This window comes from Lotus japonicus, chromosome 6 (genome assembly GCF_012489685.1).
Source record: "Lotus japonicus ecotype B-129 chromosome 6, LjGifu_v1.2".
In the NCBI taxonomy this organism is placed as follows: domain Eukaryota; kingdom Viridiplantae; phylum Streptophyta; class Magnoliopsida; order Fabales; family Fabaceae; genus Lotus; species Lotus japonicus.
This window is the reverse complement of record NC_080046.1, coordinates 57,530,414-57,557,680: the sequence shown is the minus strand read 5'-3', so window position 1 is coordinate 57,557,680 and position 27,267 is coordinate 57,530,414. Positions and strand designations below refer to the sequence as shown.

The 27,267-nt window shown below is 41.2% G+C and overlaps 1 protein-coding gene across 1 annotated transcript; it reads right to left on the bottom strand.

The window, feature by feature from the left end:
• Window positions 1-263: 263 nt before the first annotated feature.
• LOC130723227 (E3 ubiquitin-protein ligase UPL6) lies at window positions 264-27,267 on the bottom strand. Its single transcript, XM_057574196.1, has 27 exons — window positions 27,184-27,267; window positions 26,783-27,059; window positions 24,422-24,519; window positions 24,158-24,285; window positions 23,657-23,768; window positions 22,534-22,714; window positions 21,037-21,219; window positions 9,581-9,763; window positions 9,384-9,459; window positions 8,769-8,884; window positions 8,359-8,660; window positions 8,098-8,194; window positions 7,615-7,758; window positions 7,128-7,211; window positions 6,957-7,043; window positions 6,654-6,794; window positions 6,429-6,554; window positions 5,259-5,357; window positions 4,987-5,054; window positions 4,438-4,504; window positions 3,594-3,764; window positions 3,414-3,503; window positions 2,372-2,452; window positions 1,301-1,374; window positions 1,148-1,219; window positions 976-1,065; window positions 264-561 (listed from the first exon to the last, which is right to left on the bottom strand). Exons 2-27 carry the CDS (start codon window positions 26,939-26,941, stop codon window positions 495-497), a joined length of 3,096 nt encoding a protein of 1,031 aa, XP_057430179.1. The 5' UTR covers window positions 26,942-27,059; window positions 27,184-27,267; the 3' UTR covers window positions 264-494.

Genomic DNA, 27,267 nt, shown 5'->3' with positions numbered 1-27,267 from the left:
TCTTTGATGAACTTGTTAGCAAATGTCTTAAAATCAACTACATCTTTTTTATCCTTTCATAAGTTTAAGTTCTGAAGAATCTCGCATGTACTGGTTTTGTTTTCGCATGTACTGGTTTTGTTTTCTTATGTCCAACGAAAGAGGAGGCTTCAATGCAGTGGGAATAAAATCATCGTTATTCTAGTTCCTACCTACAACTTTTACTTCCTATGAAAATTTAGTAATGCAATATATTCCACTGTATATCTATTTCAGTTCCCATATAACCAGAAAAAGAAAAATCCTGCCAAAAACTGAATTTTACAAAATCACTTTATATTTTAAATATATTTACATGAATACAAATTGACAAACATTATCAAAATGAATATATGTACATGACATTTCTATTCCCAGTTCACACCATCTGATAATTTTTGTCTTCTGCGACGATTATTGGCGAGCCATCTACTATAATGGAAACCTACAGATATGATAACCTGCAATTCCTCCTTTTAACTCAAATCAAAGCCAGCATCAGCATTTATGGCATACAGAAGTTTGGTTTCCATTTGCTCCTTACTGCATTGAAAAAAGTATATTTGACGAGGAAAATGTTAAACAAACGAACCCTCACAAAAATTAATTCAAGCAAGACCCTCCTCCAACCCCACCAAACAAACACACATACGAGAATAAAATCTAAATTACAGAATGAAGGTAATATGAAGATGCATGCACGACTCGATATTGTGGCTAAAAAATTGACCTATCCATAATCCTAATCAAAGACCCGAGGAAAAATTTAAGGGATCATAGTACCAACTAAAATAAAAAATCAGAGATCCATCCTCATGCAAATTTGGTGACAAGTGGCATGGACAAAATGCATGTTTAGATACACGGTAAAGTCAAAATCATGATGGAAAGAAGCAACTTATCAAGTAGATTCATAAAAGTAGCTGATGTCAGTAACAAGCAAGCACTAGGACAAACCTTCTATAAGGTGGAAGCTTTAGTAGATTCATACAAGTAGCTGATGTTGGTAACCGGTCAAGAGCTTCCTCTGAAGCATTACCACCGGCCCTACAAGAAAAGAAATCAGCTGTATGATACTTTTGACTATAAAATATAGTAGCGCAACGATTAATAGAATAAAAGCATTCACCTCTGTATGCAAAACAAAGGTTCAAGATATCGAAATCCAAGCAATGGTCCGCGAGAGCAACCTGTCACAAACCTGTAAAGATGATAAATTTTCTATTCATACTAAGATATGTCATATGAAGAGACATTAAATCCTATAACTATGTTATCTTACTTTAAAAATTTCTTCTTGTTTTCCATTGAAAATCCTTTGAGAACTTCCCATAACATCTCGATCACATAATGTTCCTATCAGAAGAAATCATATTCAGAATTCAAGAGTCAAATAAAAGCCTTTCAGACTGGATGGAAAAAATTCAAAACTGAAGACTACAAGATCGACAAGACGTAGTTGGAAATTTAATATTATGATTATTATCTATTTCCAAGTAGATTAATGCACAGTATAGCTTAATTTCATTAGGATATTGTATTAGCTTAGTTTCTTCTCTTGTAAATTGTTTCATATTTGTGTACATATATATCATTCAGTCGAGTGTGGACTAAGCATTCAATTTCTTTCCTCCCATCACCTCCGGGCAGTTACATGGAGTAACCTGCCTTATTTTGCTCACATGGGGTGCTAATCCCATTTTTTTCTCCCTTTCTTTCTTAAGTCCACCTACACAATAACTAACAGTTCTAACATGGCGGAGCCAAAGTTCAATCTAGGAAAGTTTTGACATAAATCCTAATTAATTATACAAAACACTAGGGGAAAGATCAATCTTGTAAAGCTTTTCATTCAGAGTATCATTTAATCTGATTGGGAGAAACACTCCATTGATCCATGTTTACAGCCGTAAACAGAACAAATCAAGGCCAGCCACCAGCACAGAAGGTGGCGCGACAGCCACTGCTGTCTTTGGGACAACCGCGCAGCCAAGGAGCACGGGAAGCAAGGTTCCAAACTGCTGCAGGTGGTTAAATGTAGTTAGTTTTTTGGGGTCAGTTTGGGTTAGTTATTAGTAGTTAATTTTATTAGTTATTTAGTATGTCTGAATTCAAAACTGTCCAAAGGTAGTTATTGAATAGGAATGTACCTACTGCTGTATTATTAATTGAGAATTTCGGAACTGGTTCTAAGGGAGAGGCTGGCTCTCGAACACCAGTGGTTCTAACATAACCGAGATAATTTTTCTCTCTTTTCCTTTTTATAATAATTCTACTTCCTTTCCAAACTTATCATAATCATTTCTTGCTAAAGGATTACTAATTAAATCCTCATAAATGCCAGAAAGCTTACACTATGATAGCCTCCCGCGTAGTTTGTGTGAAGCCGCAAATCATCGACATCCAAGCTATCAAGTGAGCCTGATATCAGAAGCTGTGGAAAACGATAATGTCAAGCCAAGTTGGCCAAATCACGTTAAGGCAACATTACATATGCTAAAAACTTGTGGAGATCTAGTTGAAGATTTATCCCAAAAAAAATTGGCAAATAAAAAAAGACAAGGCAGCAAACTAATGAAATGAACAGTATCAGCAAATAAGCTCATACCAACAAATCAAGCCTTTCAGAGACCATTTAGGTATTAGAAGTTTCACAGGAAGTCAGGAACAACTGTGGCTATTAGCTAAAGTACAATAATACCATTTGCAATGCTCTTTAAATCAAGTTCAAAAGAAATTGCACAGTCAAGGGCTAGGAAGAAGTAACATTGTATGGAAAAAGAGCAAATCATGTTGGCCCAAGCATTGTGCTTTTTCTGAACATGGCAGCCCCTTCATTCATTGTTACAGATAAAATCCTAGAAACACGAAAACAGAAAAAATAGCCTCACCAGTGAAATAAGATTACGAAACAGACTGGTTTTACAATTAACATTGGACAGAACAAAATAATTATCTTATTAAGTTGTTGTTTTTGGTCTTTTTAATTTACAAAGTACAAGCTTCACAGAGCAAAATGTGAGAAAAAATGTCATAAAAAACAGCCAAGCAACAAGAAAAGAAAGCAGATACATCCAAAGGATAACCTCAGCTCGAGACAGGTCAAAAGCTTAGATGCAAAGACAAGGAAGTCAAGGCATACTTTTCAATTTATAAATTATGGATTATTAGGAACATAATTTGTATTCTAACTACATACATAACATAGTTATGTACGCAGCCAGTGACTAGCAGTGGCAAAGGGTATGGCTTTCAGGATGAAATGATAAACATCTAATTGGTGAACAGATCCTTCACACCACCATTCAAGATCAAGAAATAAAACAAGAAAAAAAGAAAAAACAGAAGAAAAAAAAAGACTCTAGATGCCTAAAAGGACCAATTTATAAGAAAACCTGAAGTTCGTGCTCGTTAAACATATCAATCCAGTCCTTCTGAATAAGTTGCTGAAATCCTCTCAGGAAATGAGTACTTTGTTGACGTATCTGAAAACACCATTGTTTTTGTTATGTAATGGATAGATAAATGCACTGGCATTAAGAGATGCACTACAAATTGGAACAATTTTACTTTACCTGAAAATTCAAGCGGTGGTTGGCTACAAGATGGATAAAAGTAATGACATTCTCATTAGTGACACGGAGGTTCTTTCCCCCAGGAAGCAGCTCCTCTTCTGTTTGCTCACCATATTCATTGTTTAATATAACAAAGTATAGTTCCAAGTCCGAGAGGTCACCCTCATAACGCTGTAAGTTAAAACAAAATTAAATAAGGGGAAAAAATTGGGATACTAGATAAGAAAATCGAGGATACCCTACAAGTAATCTATATATGTTCCCATAGTAACTTTGTTAAAAACTCCACTTCATCCTCAGCTCTAACCAGAAGACCATATCTTTTTCGAATATCTTAGATACATATGGTAGCATATCATGTTTTTATGGTAGGATGATCAATTTGGAGCAATCTTTCTTAGGAACTAATTTAGGATGAGGCATGAAAGGAACACACTATTCAATCTTCAACATACTCTTCATGATTTGTAAAAAAACTAGTAAATTAATTGCCAATCAGAAATAAATATTTGTAACTATCCATCTGGATCTTGTCTATTCAGATGCAACATGCAAATATAATAAAAACGCCCTTTTGGTCCTTATAAATCATGAGGTTGGTCCTCTATTCATCGATATATCAAACTAGTCCTCCAAAGTTAAATTGTGCCATCAATTTGGTCCTTGAAGTGCCATAAAATCAGTCCTGAGAAGGACAAAATTGATGGCATTAACTGATACTGAAGGATCAACTTGATATTGCCAATCAATAGAGGACTAATGTGAGGACACATTGTTGGAGGACAAAAATGTAGATTTTTAGAGTTGTCTCATTAATGAGAAACGAAAGCCAGAGTAGGATTACCTTTAGAAATATAAGATGACGATATAATTCTGGATCCAAGGAAGGCAAATCGTTCAAATAGTTGTGCCTGGTATAAAGTAAAAAGGGGTGTAAGAAAGCAGGAAGTAAATCTTCCTCTTATAGCATGCTAATCTAATAGCTTCAACCAATATTTGTTGCAATCATGGAAATGCACTTCCCGCACTTCCAATGGAAGTGCACATAGCCAATAAATTTTGAGAAATACAAATCCGACAGGAACACAGGAATAAAAAGGGAAGTTGATACAAAAATTTGAGAAGAAATTAACAGGTCTATTGAATGATTAAGAATAGGAGATATATCTCTCCTCCAAGAGGCTTCAACAATGGGTTGATCCTTTCACACATTACATGAAAGCTATCAATCAATTCTCATATATGAAATTCAAACATTAGCCACAAAGCACTAGCTGTAAGCAAGTAAACAAATGCATGGTAACTCAGGATTTGAGCATTTAACAACCAGCGTTTCTATGGAAAAATTTAAATTTAAATTTAAATACAACCTAATGCAAACCACAAGTCTTACTTCTGCTTCAATTTGCTCAAAAAGAATGTAGCAAATGGTAAATCAACCAGAATCCCTTCAAACATGGCCTGCAAATGAAATTTATAAGTACAAAGCTCAGTTTGATCAAGCACAAAAAATATGGGTAAAGAATGCATCAATGAAAAAATGGGATGCAGACCAATCCACCAAGTGACTAAAAAGATAGAATTCAAGGGGGTAGTAGATTTGGGCGCTATGCAAGCCCTCACTTTATTAACAGGACAAGGAGGGAGAAAGTGAAAAAAACATACCTTTGCAAGAAGGGTACCAAGAAAGTGGAAAAATTGGAGATGTTGTTCATGTATCAATCCTGATCCAGGATTAGGATAAAGCAGATGATCCGCTGTTTCCTGCATGCATTGATGTTCAGATTGCCGAAAACAAATTATATTAAAAGGAATATCAAGAAAGGAGTATAAGCTAAAGTAATTTTAAATCAGACATTTCAATAATTCAATGCTAATTTATTCCAAATTATCATGAGTGACACAATGAAGACATTTTGTTTTTGTTCTCGGGGATAGTAGCATATTTATACTTTCAAACTTTAGTAAACAACAGCCGACCATATTTACTCACTAGAATGTCTTCACACTTCACCCTTTTCAAAGTTATACACTCCAACCAACCACCCTACTAGTTATATTTCTTTTTTGGAAATCCAAATATATTGATAAAGAGGTAAGGGACAGCTCAGAGACAGATAACAAAGATCTAGCAAAAACAAACCAACAAAGGGGATAACAAAAACAAAAATCCCCAACCATCCACTGGATAACACAACCTCCTAGAAACCCTAGAAAAGAAACAACAAAAACCACCTTGAGCTAGAGGGAAAAAGCAAAAAGGAATCAAAAGATACAAAGCCAAAGACCTATACCAGAACCAAAACCAAGAGAGACCACGACACTCAGGGCGTACTACAACCATATATACTCTCATGAATATATTAAAATGCTTCAAATTGATGCTCAAGCTTGGCTACTGTGTTGAAAGCACTTTCACATTGTCAAGGACTGACTCTCCTAAATGCTCTCAAGTACCTATTATATATGTCATTCGCCGGTGTGTAACTAAGACACGAATTCACTCTAATCCTTCTCTTTTTTTTGTTTTAACAATTATTATTATGTCTTCTAATTTATTTTCTAGGGCAGATTTTTACAGCTCTAATATAGCTTCAATTAGGAAAGCAGTAATAAGGATTAGTCTATACATTATGTAAATGTATTCATTTTATCTGATTTTTTTTTCAGTAATAGAATTAAAAAAACATCCTTTCACCTTAGAGGTCAAGAACTATCCCCAAGCTCAAGCTATTAGGGAATAGTATCATAAATCAGCTTGCATATCTTTAACAAAAATGGGGCGGGGGCGGGGGCGGGGGGGGGGGGGGGGGGGGAACATAATACTCATATCACCTTAAATAATCCATACTGCACATCAAAGGCGGCGCGCGTGATGTTCTCCATGAAATCCTTGAATATTCCACCTCCATCTATTCCAGCCTCTTCAACTCCAAACTCATTGACAAAAGTAACACGAATCTGAAAATAGCATAAAGGATGATTAGAAAGTTACCTTAAAGACCAGAAAGCAGGGAATGGTTGCTAAACGTGAGGATTGGCCTGAGAAAAAGATAACACCAGTCCTCGAAGATCATCTTCTGACAACTGACTCATTTGATTATAAGCATCTTCCAAAATATGATCTCGTCTAATTCTGAACCGGTTTCTAGTAAATACAGCCTGTGACCCATGCCTTTGCCTAGCAGCAGCTAGTTGAGACTGACCAAAAAATAAATAGACAATAGTCAAGTATATGAAAAACACACCAGTGACATGATATACAGAAACTCCAAAGCTTCTAACTGCCACGTGCCACCTATTAAATCCCTAATACAAAGATAACCATATCTGAATCAAATCAAAATTGAGCAAGATTCTTACAGTGAAAATTTTAACCCTGCTTGTAAATGGTATCAAGAAAGAGGCCTGCTTCAAAATTTCATTAGCTCGTGTGTTTTCAATGACAGCCTGTGGGGGAAAAGTGGTACAGCTAGCCATTAAGTTTCCATCAGTATTACCTTAAAAAACATTAGAAGGGAGTTGGGACAATACCTGAGAGTTAAAGAAGTCATTCACTCCATCAGCATGGAAGTCAACGGGGGATGTAAACTGCCGTCTGTTATTCCAGTCTTGCAGCTAAGGGAAGAAATTCGAAAGGCAAATTAGGAAGAAGATAAAGAAAAGCAACAAGTGTGGAAAACCCCAGATATTTTTATTTAATAGAAAAGGAAATATTATTTTTAGAATTATTATTATTGAAAGAAGAGGGAACGGCACAAGTATAAACTATAAAGGAAAAAGAAAGAATAAAAACTGCAGTTATAATTTCAAGTCTCTCTAAAACACCCTTGAAACAGTTATAGCATTAGCATAGCACCATGGAAGCCATGAACATTAAAACATCTCAAAGCAAAGCACAAAGAGATGCCATTGATACACAAGATATCATAATATCATGATGGCTTCTAGCCTCTAGGTCCAATGGAGACGAAACATAAAACTAGATATAAAATAATTAATATTGTTCATACTATTCTACCTGGGACAGAAGTTCAGAGACCACATTGCTAACCCTCAGCTGAATGGCTTCAACAGATAGCCTTTTAGTAGTTGAGTGAACTGTGAGAGATTTTACTGAATTAGCAGATGTGGTATGATTCACCCACAGTAGCTGCCACAGAGCCTGCAGAAACGGCAAACTTAACAAAAATTAAATGAAACTTCAAAGTAGTTTACATTTGCATGAAAAAATATGAGGAAAGTTAGCAACATTATTGGTCAAGTCCACTAGTTTTTCGAAATGAAACATACTCCAGATTTATCGACTAATATTTACAGGTGGATACACAACCTTGCAAAAATTGACACATTATTTGGATCTTTCTTAAAGTGCGAGGAAGAAAAATTCCATTTAGCAATCAATTTATGATTTTTTCCCCTAAAGGACTAAGATTTGCAATCTATGAACTCTCAAGTGTGAACAAATTTTCTTCAATAGTAGATAATCCAATCCAAACATTACCTGCCTCAACAGAATGATGAGGCTCCTAATATCTTTCAGTGATAGAGGTTTCTCTTGTTCATAATATTCCTCATTATCAACTATCATAAGCATATGCCTGATAAAAGAAAAATAGGTCAGTACACACTTCAATCACCAAAACTCAAACTTGACTGATTAAATTTCATTTTTTAAATAAAATCTCCTGACTGTAAGCACAAAGACAGTTCATGCACCAACAAAATATTTATTTAACAAGTCAACAGTATGGGATTGTCTTACTTGTAGACAGGACAGAATACAGCCAGGGGTAACAGCCAACCAGGGGCATCACCTGAGAGGTATGATAACCGCTCAGACAAAGAAGACCATTTCTTATTCTCATGGCACCGCTTCATAAAGTTCCAAAGCATAGGAACAAGTTCAGTTCTGTAGGCAAGCACAGTCATAATTCTTTCAAGTGGCAATGTGTTGAAGATAACATATAAAAACCCACAAACTGCACCCACAGCTGCAACCTCCCTATCATCTGGCCCACAATCCGAACCATTGGGAGATGAAATATCTCTTAATAATATGTTTGTCTGCATGTGTCAAGAAGACACAATTCTCCATCAACTTTTCAAAATAAATGGTAAAGAAAAATTTCAACTAACATTCTGGATACAAAAGTCATTGGTAGAATGATATACCAGCTGTAAAAGGAAGCGTGTATCTATGGAATTACAAATTTGTTGATCCAATTTCCTATCCAAAGCTATTTCCATGACTTCATCATCACCAGCATCATCATCAGCAGTCTTAGAATCTGACATTAATATTCATCAGCTTAAACAGATGGTAAAGGGAGAGAGAACCATCTCACTTTTTCCATAAAAAAAAAAAAAATTAACAATTACATTGAAACAAAGTAAGCAGACAACAGCAGTAAGTTCAAGCTTAATTCAGAAACAATAACCCACTTTTATAGCATTATAGGGTATTAGGGTGACTACTGTCTCATAGAATAATTTGTTTGAAGTTATAGGAGTTCAATGGGTATGTCCTTCAACAGGTTTTTTGGTTGCGTATTTTAGACACTAGAGGCCACAGTTGTAGTGTTGTACTTTCTCTTTTCCCTTTTTCGAGGATTGCCCATCCTCACCCAAAATGTGTATTTTCCTTCTTACTTCCTCCTAACAATACGTTCTTCCTTTTTTAGACATAATAAAAGGAATGAGATGAAATAAAACAACAAGAAGTTAAAAAGAAATGAAAAAACTTGAATCAAATCAAGAAAAACCAGAGGGTGTTATCAGAGAGCATACTTTCTCTACTATCAGATCTTGCAAGAGACGGGTGAGCCTCTAGTAAATATGTAGTAACAGCTGCAAGGTCTATGGCCTGAATATAAACAGAGACAAATCAGTTTTGACCTAATCCTAGATAAGGGATAAAAGGAGATATATGACACAAGTCAAACTTACAATAAGAAATAGGATATTGTAGTGAACAATCTCATTACCGTATCAAATGAACAGTCAGGTTGAGACAAAGCAATTCCTCCAGTTTCTAATATATTTCCAAGAAGACAAGCATAGGTGGGAAATTCATCCGATATATCCTTAGGTAGAAAACTGATCAGATTTGGAACAAATGTAGCCATTTGATGAATGTAATGTTGGCTTAGGCCCTTTTTGGCAAAAACCTGAGTATCCAAAAATAATTCAACTTTTCACGATACTTGCCAAAGATAGTAAAAGAAATAGTTGCAGAATATTAGCAAGCACACAAAAACTCCATCGTGAAGGTTGGAAATATTAAAAAGACGTACTAATGAAAGGGGACATAAGCAATAAAAGGAATGAAACTAAGTAGTCACTCTTACTCAGCTCAAGTTGCTTACCAATTCTAATTAACATGCAGAGATCCTGAGGCGCATAATAAAGTTAATAATTTTTTTTCAACATAGTTCAGTTGCTTATGCGTCATGCATTGCATATTGACCCCTTCCCTCCAGATTTGATTAACTGGGTTATGTATCAAAAGATTGCACATTGAAGAGCAACGGTTGGTGCAAAGACAAGATACGGATGCATGCACTAAATTATTAATTTTGTCTATTTCAAGAGAGAGGAATATAGATGGAATTTTAAAGGAGCTTAAAATTCACCAAGTAAAATAGCTGAAGCAGTACGACTGTCGGGCTGTGTGTGCTTTCTTTCAACAGCTTCAAATGAATTTAATCATCCAAGGTTTCTCAACATTAATTTTTTAGATCCTTTGAAATGTATTTGTTCTGGGAATGAACATTGAAGATAGGGATGGTACCTAGAGAGTGGAAAATTGTGCTAGAGAGAATGAGAATGAGAGAGAGAATGCTGAATTTCATGTGTTATTTCGTCAAATGAGCGAAAGTCCTCTACAATTGGTAACTACCTCCTATTTATAGAGTTTGGACACTACCTATTGGGCCGATTGGGCCTCCGAGGCTGAGGCCCAACTTAAGGCCAGGCCCTCGCCTCGGGGCAGGCTACACACTGGGCGTTGCCCCTCTAGGGGCTCGCCCAGTCCACTAGTCCACAAGACACCGAGCTCGAAGTATGAGAGCTAAGTGTGTCTTTTAAATGCCTTTACATGTATCCTATAGTACACTGGGATCTAAGCTGCCAACATGGCTTGAGAAAAAATAAGTAAACTACGTCGCCAACATGGCGTAAGCAAAAGGAAACAAGCATTTTTGGTCTTGGCGAACAACCCAAACCGGCAAGTCCACAAGTCCACAAGTCTACAAGTCTACAAGCGGCGAGAACGATCGCTCCGTACTGGCGATTGGTTGGAGTAGGTGAGCGATCGTTCGCTGGCGAGAAAGTTGGCAGGCATTGATCATGTACTGATCACCCAAGCGTTGGCTGGCAATGTCCCTGGCGAGTGACTAAACTTTAATGCTGGTATTACTTGTCAGGCGATGGCGTTTGGTTTCTATGGCGGCGAGGCCTTTCGCGCTTCCTCTAATTTCAAAAACCTTTCAAATTCCTAACTGCTCCACGTGACGCGTCAGTTACACCTGTTTTCCTCTTTCTCCGGAACCGTCACTTCACTTTTCATAACTGTCCCATCGTGCGCAGTAACCCCCATCACACGCGTTCCACTTCCCCAAAAACCATTATGACTTCCAATCTTCCACACGTGTCCAACACGCGTCACCTTTCCAACTTCTCCCTCCTGCCTGTAAAAACCCTTTTTCCCTACAATCATCCGTTTCCGAGACCGCTTTTTACCTCCCTTATTGCCTACCAAGCTCCTTCTTCCAACTTCCGCTCCGGTGCCGTTGCCTATCACCCTTTCCGCTACCCACTCTTCACATCCTTCTCCGGTGAGTCCTCCTTCCCTTATCTCTGCATCATATCTCTACTCATCTTTTTCCCCTTTTCCTCATTTGATTATAGAAGATGGCTTCAAACCCTAACTCCCCTAATCACACCTCCTCTTCTTCTGGGAGTGATCCTGACTCTACCGCAGCCGGCGGCCTCCGTTTAGAGGTCCCGGAGATCCCACAATACCGATTAAAAACTTTCACAACCCCCCTTCCAGTCCAAATAGCGCCCTCACACAAGGCCATTGACCAACCTTCCGTTTTCCAGGATAGGGAGACTATCGTGGAATTCGTAAGTAGCCTTGGCGGTTTGTCTGATGATGACGAAATAAACGCCAAACTCCGGATTTGGCCCTGCAGTGCTGAAGACCGCCCCTGGCTTCACAGGGCCGACGGCGATGTAAAGGGATCTCATTTCTTTTTTGCCTATGAGTATATGTTCGGCGAGCTTGGAGTCAGACTTCCTTTTTCGCCCTTCATTCAGACCGTTCTCCGCGATATCAACGCGGCTCCTTGCCAACTTCACCCCAATGCCTAGGCCTTCATCCGGTGCTTTGAGATCTTGTGCGCCGCTGTTGGCACCGCCCCATCCCTCACCAGCTTCTTTTACCTCTACGATGTTGACCCCAAGTCCATCAAAAATAAAGGGTGGATTTCTTTAAAGGCCCGGGCTGGCCGTAAATGCTTGAATCCTCATAAAAGTAACGCCAAGTCTTCTTTTGCCCGAAGATACTTCCGCGTGGCGGTTCACCCCACCTATCCAGAGGCCTTCACCCTTAGGGACGGGACTGCCCTTTTTCCCCTTTACTGGACGGAGAAGCCTAATGGGATTACCGATCCTTCAGAAGAATCTTTGTCTGCCAACGACAAAGCCCTTTTGAATCTCCTCGCCCCACTTCCTGTTCTTGACTGCTCAACAGTCCTTGAGGGTGCTCGCCTCTCAAGACACCCAAATATCTAGGTCACTTATAGTTTACTTTTATCATTTCTATTTTCTTTCCTATCCCTTATGTTGCTACTGACCCCCTTTTTTTCTTATTTATTGTTGCAGAAGATATGAATTTCACCAACGCCGAGCTCTTGAAAGCTCGTGAGAGGAGAATGGCCCGTTTTTCTCCAAAGTTCAACAACGAGGGCGATGGGAAAAAGCGGGACAGTGCTGAGAACCAAACTGAGGGCGCCCAAGCCCCCAAAAGGAGGAAATTGGTCAAAGTCTCCTCTGTCGCCGGCTCCTCCAACCCCGGCGCACAGCCCACTACTGTCGCTGCGTCCAAAGGCAAAAAAGTTGCTAAAGCCTCCGCCGCCACGGCCACCGAGTCCACCACCATCCCAGCTCCCAATTCCGCTACCGCGGGCGCGGCCACCGCAGCTGCCGCCAAGTCCACTACTGTAGGCGCCACAGCCGCCTCCGCCGGTGCCACAACAACCACTGTTGACCAGTCACCAGCCGCTGACACAACCACCAACATTTCTCAACCCTCAGCTGTTGAGAAACTTGTCGCCGTCAATGCCACAAAAGCTGCCGCGTCCTCCGATGCTCCTGCTGGGGAGAAAGAAAAAGAAAATGAAACCCCCAGGTCTCCCCCTCGCCAAGACGCACCTCCTAGTCCGCCCCCAACAGATGATGGGCGCTCCGCGTCTTCTCCGCCTCGCCGCGAAGAGAGACCTTCTCCTGATGCCGCCGCTACCTTTGGAGCGACCCAGATCGAGCAAGCTCCTGGTAATGAGGGCGGCTCCTCCAGCTACTACAACATGCTTCCCAACGTCATTGAACCTTCAGAGTTCTTGCTTACCGGCCTCAACCGTGACGCCATAGAGAAAGAAGTTTTGAGCCGGGGTATTAATGAAACCAAGGAGGAAACCCTTGCTTGTCTTCTACGCGCTGGGTGTATTTTTGCCCATGCGTTTGAGAATTTCAACGCCGCCGCTGCTGAAACTGAACGGTTGAGGACTGAGAACACCAAACACCAGGAGGACGCCGCCGCTTGGAAGAAACGCTTCGACAAACTGCTAGACCAAGCGGGCAAAGAAAAAGTCCAGGCCGACAAGTTGATTGGCACGGCGGGAATTAAAATCGGCGAACTGGAGGAACAACTAGCGCTGATGAAGGAAGAAGCGGATGATCTCGACGCAAGTCTCCAAGCTTGCAAAAAGGAAAAAGACCAAGCTGAGAAGGACTTGACCGCCAGGGGCAAGGCGCTGGTTGCTAAGGAGTCAGAGCTCGAAGCATTGCGCGCTGAGCTGGAGTCAGTGAAAAAGGCGCTGGCGGAGCAAGAGAAAAATTCCGCTGAGACCTTGGCTTCGGCGAAGTCTGACATGGAGGCGGTGATGCGAGCCACGTCCGAAGAGATCAAGAAGGCGGACGAAGCTCATGGGGAAGCCCTCGCCACGAAAGATACTGAGATTACTTCCCATCTTGCGAAGATCAAAGGGCTAGAGGACGAGCTGGTGATGGAGAAAGCCAAAGCCGCTGACATTGCCTATGACAATCGCGAGCGCGGCTTCTACCTCGCCAAAGACCAGGCCCAACATTTGTTTCCGAACCTTGATTTTAGCGCTATGGGAGTAATGAAAGAGATCACCGCTGAAGGACTGGTTGGTCCTGATGATCCTCCTCTGATTGACCAACACCTCTGGACGGCAACTGAAGAAGAAGAAGAAGAAACAGGAGAAGAAGAAAAAAATAATGAATAGTGTAATTTTAATTTTACTTAGCCTTTACCGCCCTCTGTAATGCACTTTTCCGTCATTCCTATATATAAGCAACCTTTCGCCATAGTTTTTATATCGCCTTTGAAACTTTGTAAATCTTGTTGGATTGCTTTCGCCGTACATTTTTTGGTCGCCGCATTCTTATTGTTTAAAAAATTTAAGAAAGAATTTCATAGTTTAACGCCCCAACGCCCCGAAGTGATAAAATACTCAACATCCTGAGTGACCAAGCACTCGCCTTCCACCTTATTCATTCGCCGACCTTATATCTTGCGCTATTTTTCACGGGTCATGTGATTGAATTACGCCTAACGATTCTGTGCGTTAATTTTAACTAGGGCTTGTTGCTTGGTATTTCTCCGCCAAGACTTTAAACGCTTTCCACAAAGGGATAAACGGCCTCCATTCTTGAGGGCTTCGCCCGGGGCTCTGCCCGCTCGGGGCTTACAATGCTTGAGTCCCAATGGCCATTTGGGGGTCCCAAGACTTTTGCCTAGTTAATGGCGCTCGTCGTATTCTGGCGAGACTTACCCAGCACCTCGTTTACGGGACCGGCGATCACGTCAGACTTTCCGGGGGGTGATTCCCAGGCGTCAAAGGTCATTTGTGAAATCACCGCCACCTTCAGGGTTCCAGCGAGCCCCTTTGGGGATCAAGCTTGTCCCACCTAGTGATCGCCGTAATTCTTTATATCGATAGGCAATTCCAATCGTCAGGGAATCCCTGGAATTTTTGGATGCGAATTTCATGAATTTTCGTTTTATTGATGGAGCGTCTCGTTAAAAAACTTCTTTCGGAGAAAAAGAGCACGCTTTTGTTACAACGGAGAGTTTGGAGATACTTTTAGAGAAATTGAAGATATCTATCTTTGGCGAATTCACGTTGCTCCTCAGAAGTTCTTCCTTGGAACTCCTCGCCTTTCCAGCTTTCTCGCTCACGATCAACTGTAATAATAGCGCAGACTCAAACCATTGAACGACCTGGGTAATCGCCTTCCATCTAGCTCTTCCAAGTGATAGGCCCCTGTACCCAAAACTTTGACAATGCGGAAGGGACCTTCCCAGTTCGGAGTCAGCTTGTTTCCCGGGGCTCCTGATCGCCACTTGAGGACCAGGTCGCCGACTTGCATATCTCGGACGCGAACCCTGCTATTGTACTTTGCGGCCACGCGCTGCTTCATCGTTGTTTCTCGAATGTGTGCCTCGTCACGCGTTTCAGACAAAAGATCCAGCTCCATCGCCATATTAGCCTGATTCTCCCCTTCGAAATCCGGCTGAGTCCGCAGTGTGAAATTGTCAATCTCCACCGGCAACATAGCATCTACCCCGTAGGTCATTCTAAAGGGGGTTTCTCTTGTAGTAGATTGCACAGTGGTGTTGTACGACCATAGTACCACTGGGAGTTCATCCAACCAGGCTCCCTTAGCTTCCTCAAGCCGTCGCCTTAATCCGCGCAGAATTACCCTGTTTGCAGATTCTACTTGCCCGTTCGTTTGCGGGTGCTCCACTAAGGCGAACCTCATCTGTATGCCCATTTCCTTGCAAAATTCCCTTGTCTGGCTGCTTGAAAACTGGGTCCCGTTGTCAAATACGATCGCCCTTGGGATCCCGAACCTGCAAACAATACGCTTCCAGTAAAAGTTGACTATTTTTGCCGAGGTTATCTTGGCCAGGGGTTCAGCTTCAATCCATTTAGTAAAGTAGTCCACCGCTACCAATATAAACTTCATTTGCGACCTGGCGGTCGGAAAAGGCCCTACTAAATCCACTCCCCACATGGCGAAAGGCCATGGGGCGCTCATCGTAACCAGCTCCTTCGGCGGTGCCTTGGACAAATCCGCAAACACTTGACATTTTTTACACCGCTTCACAAAGTCCATACAATCCTTTCTGAGGGTGAGCCAGTAGAAACCCGCCCTTAGTACCTTGCAGGCCAAAGACCTTCCCCCGATGTGGCTCGCACACACTCCTTCATGTACCTCAGACATTATCGCCTCATATTTTTCTGGCGGTACACATTTCAACAGTGGCGTCGAAAAACCACGGCGATACAAGTGTCCGTCAATGAGAGTATAGTGGCTCGCCTCTCGCCTTTGCTCCTTCGTGCATTGCTCCACTTCCGCCGGGTCCCCCGCCAAGATGGATAATATTGGTCCCATCCACGTCGCCCCTCTGTCCACACATGCCATGAGCTCGCCTTCAATACTGGGACACGCTAGCGTTTCCTGAATCACACTTTTGTTGTTGCCGGGCTTCCGTGTGCTCGCCAATTTGGCCAACGCGTCCGCCCGCTGATTTTCTGCCCGAGGTACATACTCTACCACAACTTCTTGAAAAAGTGTCATCAAATATCGCACCCGCTCAAGGTATTTGATCAGATTGGGATCCTTGACCTGGAAAGTTCCCCTCACTTGACTTTCTACCAACTGCGAGTCCGTTCTTATTAACAACCTTCCGATTTTTACTTCACGCGCCAACTTCAATCCGGCAATGAGAGCTTCATATTCTACCTGGTTGTTTGTTGCCTTGAACTCGAATTTCAGCGATTGTTCCAATACTAGCTTCCCTGGTCCTTCCAACGTTACTCCCGCGCCACTGCCACTACTATTGGAGGATCCATCTACAAAGAGAGTCCACTGAGTGTCCACTCTTTCAAACCGGTCTGGGGTCAACTCCACCACAAAATCAGCCAGTGACTGTGCGCCAACCGTGCCTCGCTTATCATATTGCAACCCATATTCAGATAATTCAACCGACCAGGCGACCAATCTACCTGACAAATCCGGTTTTTGTAACACTTGTCTCAGAGGCAAATCTGTCCGCACCTTCACTGGAAAACTCTGAAAATAAGGTCTCAATCGCCGGGCGGTGACAAGGACCGCCAGTGCTGCCTTCTCAATTTTCTGGTATCTGACCTCTGCGCCCTGGAGTGTGTGGCTAACAAAATAAACAATTCGATGCTCGCCATCTATTTCCTGCAGTATCACAGAACTCAGAGCACTATCACTCACAGCAAAATATAAGTGCAGCGGGTATCCCTGCATTGGTTTTGACAAGATTGGCGGTGATGACAGGAGTTCCTTGAGGCGAACAAAGGCTTCTTCACACTCCGGTGTCCATTCAAATGCGACATTTTTTCGAAGACACTTGAAAAAAGGGAAAGATCTATCACCAGACTTAGGAAGAAACCGAGATAAAGCTGCTATTCGCCCTGTTAAACGTTGGACTTCTTTTACATTAGAGGGGCTTTTCATCTGCTGAATCGCCTTGCATTTGTCTGGGTTTATCTCTATTCCTCTGGATGTGATCATGAATCCTAAAAACTTGCCGCCCTGAACACCAAAAGAGCATTTCTACGGGTTGAGGCGCATATTGTGCTTCCTTATCTCGCCAAATGCTTCTTCCAGATCCTGATGATGGTCCAAACCATGTACTGATTTAACGATCATATCATCAACATAGACTTCCATGTTTCTTCCCACCTGCCCAGCAAAAACCCTATCCATCAACCTTTGGTAGGTCGCCCCAGCATTCTTCAATCCAAACGGCATGGTGCGATAGCAATAGTTGACTCTGGCGGTCATGAAAGTCGTTTTGTCCTCGTCTGCCGGGTGCATGCGGATTTGATGATAACCAGAATAAGCATCCATCAAGCTAAGCAGTTCGTTGCCCGAGGCACCATCAACGAGACCATCAATGCTGGGAAGGGGATACGAATCCTTTGGGCATGCCTTGTTTAAGTCTGTGTAATCCACGCACATTCGTCATTTTCCATTCGCCTTTTTCACCATCACGACGTTCGCCAACCACGTCGGATATTTCACCTCTCTGATGAACTCTGCCGCCAGCAACTTGTCAACTTCTTGTTGAACCGCTTTTCCCTTGTCTCCGCCCAAGCGCCGCCTGAGTTGTGAAACTGGCTTGACACTTGGATTCAATGCTAATCGATGGCAGATGAAGTTTGGATCAATTTCGGGCATGTCCTTGCAGCTCCAAGCAAACAAATCTAAGTTTTCGCCTAGCAACTTTGTCAGGCGCGTCTCCTGCTCGTCCGTCAATCTAGTCCCAATCTTCAAAGTGCGATCGCCAAACTTTAGCGCCTTTGTTTCCTCAATTGGCGTGGGCCTGTTCACTCGCCCCTCGCCACGTGGGTCAAGATTTTCATCCGAAGTTTCAATTTCATAACATCTGTGCCCAACCAACGCACTCTTCTTGCCATACAGGTTGAGGCAATTATTATAACATTCCCTCGCCAATTTCTGGTCCACCTTCAGCTTGCCAACCTTTCCATTGCTTAGTGGGTACTTGACCGCCAAGTGAGCTGTTGAAATCACAGCACAGAGGCGATTCAATGTATTTCGCCCAATGATGACATTGTAAGATGTCACCACCTGGAGAACCAGATACCTTACCTTCAAAACTCTGGCACACTCATCTTCCCCGAATATTGTGTCTAGATCAATGAATCCTCGCACCATTACTTGCTCACCCGCAAAACCTACCAAGGTTCCCGCATATGGGGTCAGATCATTGTCAGTCAGGCCCAACTTGTCAAATGCGTCACCATAGATAATATCAGCCGAACTACCCTGATCCAGGAGTACCCTTCTAACATTGAAACTATTCAACCTTAATTGCACTACTATCGGGTCATCCTTGTGAGGCTTTATCCCCTCAAAATCTACCATCGAGATTGTTATGTCAGGGTGCACGAATCCGAAAGCAACTTCATGAACTGAGTTAACTGCACGAACATGGCGTTTCCGTGCCGCATGGGTGTCACCACCACCGCCAAATCCTCTGGCGATGGTGTTTATGGTCCCTACGGGCGGTCCTGAGTGTTGAGCGAACGTGTCATCAGCCCCTTTTGTGGCGATAGCCGCCGATTCTTGCTTTTTCTTGCCCTTAGTATCCGTTCGCTCCTCCTCTCGCTTATGCGTTTTGTTGTGATCGCCTTTGTTGCGCCACTGGCCTTGGCGATTTCCTTGATATCCCGCCCGAATCAACTTATCAATTTCCCGCTGCAAAGTCCAGCAGTCATCCGTGTCGTGCCCGGCGGACCGATGGTATTCACACCACTTCTTGGGATTGGCGTCCCGTGGTTGATATTTCGGGGCCTCTGGCTCATCCACTAGATTTGCGCCCCTCGCCTCGCGGAGTATATCCGTTAAATCTGTGTTCATCACCATGTCAGCCTCCTCCCGCTGGCGATGAGACTTAGATTGCCATGGCTGACGCTGTTCATAATCATCACGTTGTGGATACAACTGCTCCTTGGTCGGCCTCAATACCGCCTTCCCTTTATCTTGTCTTTGCTGCTTGTCATCCCCCTTGTCTTCGCCATTCTTATCTTTTTTCGCGCGCTTGGGTGACGTGTCGCCTTTTTCCAGTTTCGCGCGCTTTCTTTTGAAAGCATCGTCCTCCTCGTCAAGAATATAAGTGCTGGCGCGAGCACGCATCTCTTCCATCGAACGTGCTGGCTTGCGTGTCAACTTGCTGTTCAACCCTCCCGGTAACAAACCATTTTTGAATGCTAGAGCACAGGCTCGAGGTTCCTCGTCCTCTACCTTGACCGATGCAGCGATGTACCTTGCCATGTATTCCTTCAGTGACTCTCCTTCTTGTTGGCGAATGTTGTATAGGTCATTGATCATCACCGGCTGATTCTTATTCGCCGAGAATTGCACTAGAAACTTGGATGAGAAGTCTCTGAAATTCGAAATCGATCCGCGTGGCAAAGTCGTGAACCATGCCATCGTCGTCGATTTGAACGTCGATGGAAACATCCTACACTTCACCGCATCTGATGCCGCAATTATCACCATCTTCGTGTTGAAATACAGAAGATGATCCTTCGGATCAGAATCTCCACTGTAAGAATCCAGAACTAACGTTTTCATATTATCTGGAATTGCCACACTCTCAACGTCCTCCGAGAACGGACGGAACTCAGCTACAGAATCCGCCTCTCTGCTTCCATCATCTTGTTGCTCGCGGCGGTAGAAGTCCAACTGAGCTTGTAGATGTTCATTCCGCTGCTGAATGTTGCCAATGTTGCGCATCATATGGCGCCATTGCTCCTGTGTCACCGCCGGTTGTTGCTCCGGAGTAGGTGAATTCTCTGGTGAGCGCTCCAGAGATCCGACCTGCGAAGGCGATGGAGGAGGTGGTGGTGGTGATGGAGGAGGAGAAGGCGGCTGTACTCCCGCTGTTCGTATCGGAGAATCCAGGACAACTCGATGAGGCCGCCGAGGCGGCGAAATTCGCTGTCGCACTGGTGAATGATGCTGCTTCCTGCGTCGAGTCTCCATCTAAACCAGGAATGACGCAAACTCGATCGAAAAACGAACGCCGGTCACAGAATCAGAATCGGAAAACTCGAGAATTGCCTAATCGTAATCAGAGATAGCTTCTTGCACAATCAATCCACGTGAATGGGAATAGAAAGTTTATAGTCCCCACAGACGGCGCCAAATGTTCTGGGAATGAACATTGAAGATAGGGATGGTACCTAGAGAGTGGAAAATTGTGCTAGAGAGAATGAGAATGAGAGAGAGAATGCTGAATTTCATGTGTTATTTCGTCAAATGAGCGAAAGTCCTCTACAATTGGTAACTACCTCCTATTTATAGGGTTTGGGCACTACCTATTGGGCCGATTGGGCCTCCGAGGCTGAGGCTCAACTTAAGGCCAGGCCCTCGCCTCGGGGCGGGCTACACACTGGGCGTTGCCCCTCTAGGGGCTCGCCCAGTCCAGTATTGTTTCCTGTATTTAGTAGGTTCCCTTTAAAATTTGTAAAACAGACACACATCCTGGATGATTGAGACCTCCCTTTATCTTCTATTTATGACAAAGAAAAGTACCTTAATGAAATAGAACTAGTGTACTAAATACCTGTCTTAAGTTTGGAAAAGTATGCCACAAGAAAGGAATTGTTAGGATTTGTGAGGAGAAGCTATATCTTTGATCAATATGTGAACAGATACATGGCTTCTGACCAATGTGACATATTAAAACTGTAAGCAGACGCTCCAAAGATGATCCTTCTTCACTGTAACCACAACTTTCCACATTATCCTGCAGAAAGATCATTTAGGTAGTTCATAAAGTTAAGCAAAGCATGGTAACAAATATCACATGAAATAACAAAACTCGAAGAAATCAGATTCATGTTGTGATAAATGGAATATAAGTTTTTATGGTAAATTTGATCCACTGGCCCAGTATTTTAATTGAACAGATAATTACACGTGGAAAGGATAACATAGATGTGTATTTTTAGAATGCTGAGCCTATCTCTCAACCCCAAAAGTTGGTAGCGGAAGTTTGTCCAAGCCGTCATTGGGAGCACTTCAGTCACATACCTAGCCGAAATGGATCTTAAAACACACCCCTCATGCCTAGGACTGGACATTCAGAGCATGAGATTTGTACTATTGTCTATTGGACATCTACAAGTGGCCAAACACGGACTGGGATCTTGAGGGGAACGAATTGATGATAGTCCAAGTCACTACTTTGGCATACCTAGCCAATCTGGGATCGTAAGTCTTAATTGACCATTATAGTATAAGTATATATAGAATGAAGGTTTTTTCAAACACATTAACAAACAAGCACAGTATGAGTTTCAAAATCCAGTAGTCTGTAAGGGTATATAACCAAGGGATGAACTTGATAGGTACTGAATTGCAACACCATAACATTCATATGATACTAGTATCAGGAATAACATCCTCTCAAAGACAATAAAAAGAATAGGAAGTATTAGAATTTGGGAGGCCCGACTCAACCCCAAAAGCTAAGCTCAGAGGTCAGGGTTGCTTTACCCTTTATAAGGACTATCTTGGCTATATCTTTAGTCAATATGCGAATTCTAACGGACCCCCTTATGCCCAAGGCTGGACATCTGGAGCGTGAGAATTGCAGGAATGAACATTTGTGGTTGGCCCAAATATGGGTGCTCTCCAATAGACGGATCTATGATAGACTCTAATACCATATTAGAATTTAGGAGGCATAACTCTACCCTAAAATTTAGCTCAAAGGTAAGGCTTGTTTTTCCCTTTATAAGGGCTATGTTGGTCATGTCTCTAGTCAATGTGGGAATTCTAACAGGACGAATTACAGTTTAGTTCACTTGGTGAAGATATTTACATTTTAGGATGATTATTGATTAACAAAAAAGACTGGTTAAAAAGGTGCAAAGATGGTTAATGTGTTGACTTGATTAACCGCCCAGGTGGTTAATTTATCCGAAAATACAGACATGTTAACTATGATATCCTAACTAGAAACTGGCCCTTAAATACACTAGATGGGGACTAATTTTATTTGGTCCCAGGAAATTAAGATGAAAAGAAAGATCAAAATCAAATGCTAGTATGATACCTTTCCTGTAAGAACAATCTCTCTAAGTAGGCTGAATGCATTGTTTTGAGAGAGATATCCTACTATCTTACAGCTCCATGGCAATTTGGGATCTATCAACAATACTAAAACTTCCAATAAAGGAATAGCCGATGCATTAGATTTCTTCGAGGTCAATAACAGTTGATCCTTCAACTGATTTCTGTCCAACAAAATCCTATGTAAGCAATATAGCACAAAAAACCAAAAATAAAAGTAACAGAAATATGAAAAAATTATGTATTGAAAAAAAAATGACAATATTGAAGTTAAATAATACAGCAATATCAAAACTTCTAAGCAGTCAATGACAATATAAGCTACCATGTTGCATCATAAAATTCATTTAAAAAACCCAACATTCAGTTGGAAATTTTGAAATTCCCCCTTACCCAAGTTTTCTTAATCTCCTGTCTAATAAAATCCCTCATTTTTTAAAACATAAAAAGGACAGAATATGAAATTCAACTGAAAAAAAATAGCAGCCATTTACGTTTTAAACTCTCCAAAAAAACACTCATTCCCATCAAGCACCAGTCATTTTTCTCCCTAACCAAGCCAAATCTTCTAAAAGTTGGTTAGATGGGAATTTGTTCTATATATTTAACACACGCTATCAGACAACGCTTGCAAGGACAATGCACAAGCCCACTCAAACTTGTGCATTTGTCCTTAAAATTCAAGTATTCAACCTAATCATCAACAATGGAGCGGCAAGGATCAAACTCCTGAACACTAGACAATAAAGGCTTTAATGTCATGTCAAAGACCAACTTTCCTTGAAGCTTAAGTTATTAGATGAAGACAAAAGATTGTTTATATGTCTTTAAAACAAGCTAACCAAAAATGCCAACAAGTTTTAACATCATCCTCCATCTCCTATTCCCAAATTTTCCATCTCAAATCCATACTCACTACGCCGCCACGGCTTCCAATGGCAACAAGATTGAAGAAAGAAGCCACAAACTGAGTAATACAAGTCCGGTCCATTAAAAAGTGCCATTTCGAAAAATACCGCTTTTTTCTGACCTTTCATATTTAGATTTTTTAAAATTACACAATAAATCACAAATGAATTTAATCAATTAAAACAAATGAAGCCAACCTATTATGATGTATGGCACGAATACAAGTATGTACAAGTTGCTTCACTCGGTAGTTCACCAAAGCACAAACGGATGAGTAATCCGCACCAGCCAAGAGTCTCACAATATCACCTGTTGCATGTATTTTAATTCTACACATTAAGTCTCATGCAAAAACAGTAAAACTTGCAGAAACAGCAAGAATGCAGGCAGATATCTATTATCTACAACATTTCAAATTGCTTTTCTTCTAAATAAAAGTGTTGCAGCATTCAGATAAATAAAGAATTGCGAATCTGTGAATGTATCCTTAGCCAAACCTTTTTGTATGTATCCTTCCAGATACACAACATAGAAGTTTTTGGCACCAGATGCAAATCTTTTTATGGTGGATGGATAGATTAATTGTAGACGAAATAGATGTTTCAATTAGCAAAACCTTCCTTAAAAACTTATAAACAGAGTACAGTAGAAAATAAACTGCAAAAACCATGGCAAAATGAATGATGATTAACAATTACCACTCTCTTGAACAAACTGTTGAAGCAATCGGCAAATTTGCACAAGAACTAAAAAATCATCAACATTTTCTGCATTGAAGAAATAGAGGAACTGGCGAAGGAAATCAGAATCTGGACCAAAAGCATTCCTGAATGCACACAAAATGGTATTAATCTCTGAGTGGTCATTCTAAAGTGAAATACATCAATAAATTTTGGAGAACCTTTTAGTGAAAGGACATAACAGATTTTGTGTAATAATGTGGAGATAATAATCAAATTCACCTGTCTAAATTCTGGCAGTTCTTCCCGTGGATCCTAAGGAATCTCTCTCGCAGATCAGACTGTTCAGCTCTAACAACTTTTCTACCTCTGAAGCATTTCTGTAGCAAGAATCAGTCAACAACTTGCCAGACACATAAGAATTGCAGTCCGTAGATTACCACTCATTAGTAAAGTACCCTCCCAGCAATAGGCATATAGATTTTAGGAATTAAATCTCGTATCAAAACAGAATTTAGGTGACCGAATCACAGAACTCTAAAGTTAGGACATATTAAATCTTAATTCCATACAGATGCTAACATTAAAATTTACTTCTTAAATGCGAATTTTATCAAACATACAAATGAGGAGCACCACCAAAAATTAAAAACTAAATTAAATATTGCATCATCAATATCAAATGCCTTTTTTACTGCAAAATACATGGCACCACTCAACAAACCTGTACCACAACTAACAAGATCAACTTATTTCAAAAACTTGATCATGGAGATGGAAAAAAAAAAGTATCCTAGTATCAACTTAAAGGAAATCTAGGGCCTATTTGATAACTGTTTAACAAGACAGTTTTTAGATTTTAAAAATAAAAATATTAGTTTTGAAAATGTTTTTAAATCCAAAAAACTAACAAGGGAATCAAACAAGTCCAAATTATTTCATGATGAAATCATTATGCATACAGAGTATAATTAATGGAAGCAATCAGTTTATATGCCATAAAAATCATGACAGCAAAAATTTCAAACTAATCCCCCGCCTAGACATTGTTGAAAGGTTTTAGTATTAGAACTTGACCTATCTCAACCCTAAACGCTAGCTGGTAGGGTGGGAATTGCCCATCCTTTATATGGACAACTTTAGTGATATATTTATCTAGTCAGTGTAAAATCTCAATACACCCTTATACACCCTTGTCCCGTTTAGCTTAGGTTTATACATCTGGTGCATGAAGTTTGGCATTGGGACAGCGCCAGGACCAAGTTTGATTTGTGGGAGGCCCAATATCATACCAAGGATATGCTATAACACCATCTTTGAATTTAGAATGGGCCTAACCCAACCCTAATATCTAGCTCCTAGTTTGAGGATTGCCCATAGTTTATTTGGACTAACTTGACCATATCTCTAGTCAATCTAGGAACGTAATATGGGAGCTCAGGGGAAGAAGGGATATACAAAATTTGCACTTCAAGTAATCAGAGGTGAAGGCAGGATTAAGGAGCCTCTTCTTTAGGAGATCATTAGTATAATATTTGCTAAAATCCTATTAATAAAGAAATCATGCTCCTAACTTTGCACACAGAAGGTGGAGTGTTGCTAATTGCGAATGGCGGAAAGCCAAAATCCCGCCATACATGACAAATAAAGTCTAGTCTCCAAGGGGCCTCTTTTCTTTTCTTTTCTTTATGCAAAGCTTGAGATGTAATAATGTCTTTAGCTTCTTATGCTTCTCTTTATTATTTTCTTTGTATTGGGTTGAAGTACCCCTTGTACTTCATTTCAATATATTGTTTGGCTTATCAAAAAAAATGGCGGAATATAGCGGAATGTGGCGGAAATGGCGGCCATATGGTGGGATATCGGCCATGGCTAAAAGCCAAAAAACCGCCATGAGAAACCGCCATGGCGGAGCCATCGCGGATATTTGATAACATTATAAAAAACATTGAAATCATGAATTTGATTAGTCATTAATGTTAAATATAAAATAAATGATGTATGTCCACCTAATCGCTTAAACTTTTAGAACGGCCGGTTCACAACATTAAATCAGAGCCTCAATTATTAAATGGGTTAGAGTTCAATCCTTGTTACCTCTATCAAATCCCTGTTACCTCTATTCTTCTAAATAAAAGTAAAAAATTCAGCACAAGTGGTTGAGGGGCTTAAGCATGGCCCAATGCCCCACGCTTCAAGCCCAAAGAACTCATGCATACGAGGGTGTACCTACCACCAAAACCAAAACTAATCCTCTCATCGTGGATGCTCACACTATGCGGTAAATGACTGACCAAGACCAAACTCCAATCACATGGTTAACGAATGAGGTGTGAAACCACCACGCCAACACTCACGGTTAATAGCTTAAGCTTTCGAAATCGTTGGCTCATGGCAATTAGTGCCTAAGTGGCTATGCTAAAGGTGATAGCAATTAGCAACAAGTAGTTTAAAGCTACATTACAAGCTAAAATGGACGGAAATGTCAAATGTGATAGCACTTCGACTTCGAATGGTGATTCAAAATGCTAAAACCAGCTTAACACAACAGCAATTTCACACTATCAAACCATATCAAAAATCAACCATATAAGCAAAACACGCATCATAAAAAACACCTAAAGTGCTGTAAACCATGAAAACCTGGATCTTAAGAGCAGCAGTGTTCTGTTGGCGCAACCACAAACGGCGATTCCGCTCCAATCGCGTCTGTTCGAGCAGATTCTTCCTGTCCCGTTCCTTGGAGCTGCGACCACCCAAATCGACGCGCTTGCGAGTAGAGGGATCGCCGCTGAAGAACATGGTGGTTCGTTTAACAAATTCACGGCGCGAAACAGCGATTGTTCAGGGTTCCGATGAGAAACTTGCCCTAGAATAGTGGTGGTGAATCGAAGACGATGTAGTAGGTAGAACGATAATTCTGAAGTGTGAACAGAGAACACAGATTTTGGAATTGATAAAGGGGAAATGAAGAAAAGAAAATAATAGAATGAAGGAAATTGAGAGAGAATTGGAATCTTGTGACGGAGGTGAAGGGAGGTTACCGCGGAGGAAGAAAGGAAGCAAACACCACCGGTTCAGGAGCACTACTGCACTAGCAAGTTTGCTGCAAATGAAAATTTTTTATT

Excerpts from the sequence above, each read along its gene's own strand:
- LOC130723227 (XM_057574196.1), bottom strand. The coding sequence starts at position 26,941 with ATGTTCTTCAGCGGCGATCCCTCTACTCGCAAGCGCGTCGATTTGGGT. Across the intron at positions 2,453-3,413 it reads TTAACGAGCACGAACTTCAG|CTTCTGATATCAGGCTCACT; the intron begins GTTTTCTTATAA and ends CGTTTTCCACAG. Across the intron at positions 1,375-2,371 it reads ACGCGGGAGGCTATCATAGT|GAACATTATGTGATCGAGAT; the intron begins GTAAGCTTTCTG and ends TTCTTCTGATAG.